The sequence below is a fragment of the Eurypyga helias genome, unplaced genomic scaffold (assembly GCF_000690775.1).
Source record: "Eurypyga helias isolate BGI_N326 unplaced genomic scaffold, ASM69077v1 Scaffold49033, whole genome shotgun sequence".
In the NCBI taxonomy this organism is placed as follows: domain Eukaryota; kingdom Metazoa; phylum Chordata; class Aves; order Eurypygiformes; family Eurypygidae; genus Eurypyga; species Eurypyga helias.
This window is the reverse complement of record NW_010241491.1, coordinates 65-2,653: the sequence shown is the minus strand read 5'-3', so window position 1 is coordinate 2,653 and position 2,589 is coordinate 65. Positions and strand designations below refer to the sequence as shown.

At 44.6% G+C, this 2,589-nt stretch overlaps 1 protein-coding gene across 1 annotated transcript; it reads right to left on the bottom strand.

Annotated features, from left to right (window-relative positions):
• Nucleotides 1–6: 6 nt before the first annotated feature.
• Nucleotides 7–2,381, bottom strand: REXO4 (REX4, RNA exonuclease 4 homolog (S. cerevisiae); the record flags this gene model as incomplete). Its single annotated transcript, XM_010148761.1, has 5 exons — nucleotides 7–63; nucleotides 646–734; nucleotides 1,187–1,380; nucleotides 1,582–1,737; nucleotides 2,032–2,381. Coding segments are annotated over 5 exons (846 nt in total), but the record flags the coding sequence as incomplete, so codon positions are not given.
• Between the last annotated feature and the right edge of the window lie 208 nt (nucleotides 2,382–2,589).

The following is a 2,589-nucleotide window of genomic DNA, read 5'->3' as shown; positions in this document are numbered from 1 at the left end:
TCTGAAAGGCTTGTATCTTTGTGTGTCACGTATCTTCTTCTGTGGATGATCAAGAAATAGGACCTAGAAGAAACCACATTTCCAGTCCAAAGCGTGCTGTTGCATGGAAATTTATACAGCTGAATGTACAGCCTCCTGCTCTTCCCTTCCATCTGCTACAAGAGATGGTTCAAAACCATGAGTGGGCAAGACCAAGATCATCCAGACACTGGTGGGATTCAAGAACCACAGTTCTACTTGGCATAAGGAAGAGCTGAATCTGGAGGCAGCCCCTGTAGAGCCTACCTGCAGTGCTGCTACAGCACGACATGACGGCTCTTTCTGGTAACGATGACCAGACTGCTGAGCTTCAGGGGCTAAGCAAAGCATGCAGACAGCTTTTTCATTGTTCTGTTTCTTTCCTGGCCCTTCAGTAAACAGATCGGTGCTATTAGCAACAGACACTGAAAGTTGAAAAACTGTGATGGGCAAGTGACTAGGGCTCTACTTGGCACAGCATGAAATAACAAGACACCAAGATAAGTGACCAAGCTGTAGTTTCTAGTTCAGATGTGTTCATCTGATGCAGAAAGATGTCTCAGAAATCCAAGGGATCTTAAATTTTTGTGACCTTGTCTTCAAAACAACAAATCTGCAGCCACGTACCTTTAGATCGTTGCGCAAAGCATGTCCGACTAAAATCCTTCCCTTCAAGATGTCAGCGACCTCCTTCTGAACCGTTTTAAAATCTTCACCTGAAAGTATCAGCCAGTGAAACTGTCTGTTAATGACACCAATGAAACTCTGTCCGTTAGATGCATAAGACAGCCGGGCAAGCTACAGTTAAAGCACCACATCTTGTTTGTGAAGGCAACTGCATCCTTGGGACTGTGGTTACACAAATTTGTGCAGTAAATCCTCTGCTTCGTAGAAGAGCTTAGAGAATTCCATAAAGAACAGCACTAAGAATAAACTTCCTGTTAGTCCCATACCATGATCCACGAGTTAATCTCTTCTAGGGCATTAGTGACCTATTTGTCAGAAACTACTATTTCCCACCAGTTTTTTTAGCATTCAGACAACATTTTGTTTTCCATTTCCTAAAATATCTCTAAAACTTTTCCAAGCTCAGCCAACGAGGTTACTTGTGGCAGCTTGTTAAATTCTCCCTCCTTAAAGAACATTTTGGGGAAAAAAGTCCTCCTACCTGTATTTACATTCTGGGGGCGGATGCCGCTAACAGCTGTTCTGTAATCAGTCACCTTTTCTGTCGGCTTGACGTACTTGTCATAAACGCACTTTCCAAACTGGTTCACGATGGACACACGAGCCACAATACTGTCTTCACCCTTAGGCCCCACTCCCACCATCTCGCAGTCCATGGCTACAGCTCGCGTCAGCCTGAAAGACAAAGGACAGCTGGGTGACACCCCTCCTACAGGGACTGGGTGGTGGAGTTCACGTGTTGCTACAAAACACGGCAGCGTGTCTGTCAGCAGCCTCGGGGAGATGTCAGCTTATGCTGGGCACCTGCAAATCACAGTTATTAGAAGATAATCTCGATGCCTCTGCTGCCATCCTTCCCGCTGGCGTGCCACTCACCCTTCAGAAGCATTTTCTTTAACCAGCACCTGCTCCACAGACTGTTTGGATTCGCCCGTTTCAAGTCCCAGATTTCTTCTAGCAATTTTTGCTGCTTCAGGTCCTATTGCTGCTTCGATATCTTTTGGATCCACGTCATCAAACCAGATGTCAGCCCTGGTAAGTACAGATTTAATTACATTCAATGGTCTTAAAGCAGTCTTGTATTTTTATAGTGTAGGAAAAGCATTTATTTTTTAAATCAAGAAATTAGCTCTCTAAAAATTAGCCTAGTACTGTCACCCATGCAGGCTTGTTGCTTGATCTGAGGAGCTGGGGCAGCATGTGTCTTATTTCTTCCAAAATTTCGTCTGGAAGAGTGCTGCTGTTTTGAACGTACTGTTCTGTGCTCCCTACGTACACCTCCCAAAACAAATATCCACACACATGTATGATGCCCAGCGTACTCACTCTTTGGGTTGCTGCTCCACGTGTTCCTCAGCTTTCCTCCTCTTATGTTTTATATCCCCCTTCTCCTTTAAAATACTGCCATTTTTCTTTTTTTCTTTAAAGCCTTTTCCATTGCTTTTGGTGCCGTTCAAATTCTTATCCATTGCAACTGTCTTGGATTTCGACTTTGCTGGCGGAAGACCAGAACCACTGTCCATTTTATCTGTGGATTTGGCCTTTGCGACATTCCCGTTCCCATTGATAGCTGGAACTTCTTGGCTATTTCCTGCTTTGACTGGATGTTTCTTTTTGGTGTATGTTTGACACGTAGAGAGGGACTCCTTGGAGCTATTTGCCTCTTGTTTCAGTAGCTAAAATGACAAAAAATGGAGAAAGAAAAGGGAAAAAGGATTATTTACCTCTGTGACCAGAAGGCTCCTGGCAATCAGCCTCAAGGCCATGTGGCCCTGGACTCCAGCTCTAGAGGAGTTACCTGCAACGGGATGTCCCCGCTGCCTGCCCGCAGCACTTCATTTATTGACACAAAACCGATTTTTTTTTAGATGACTACATACAAGG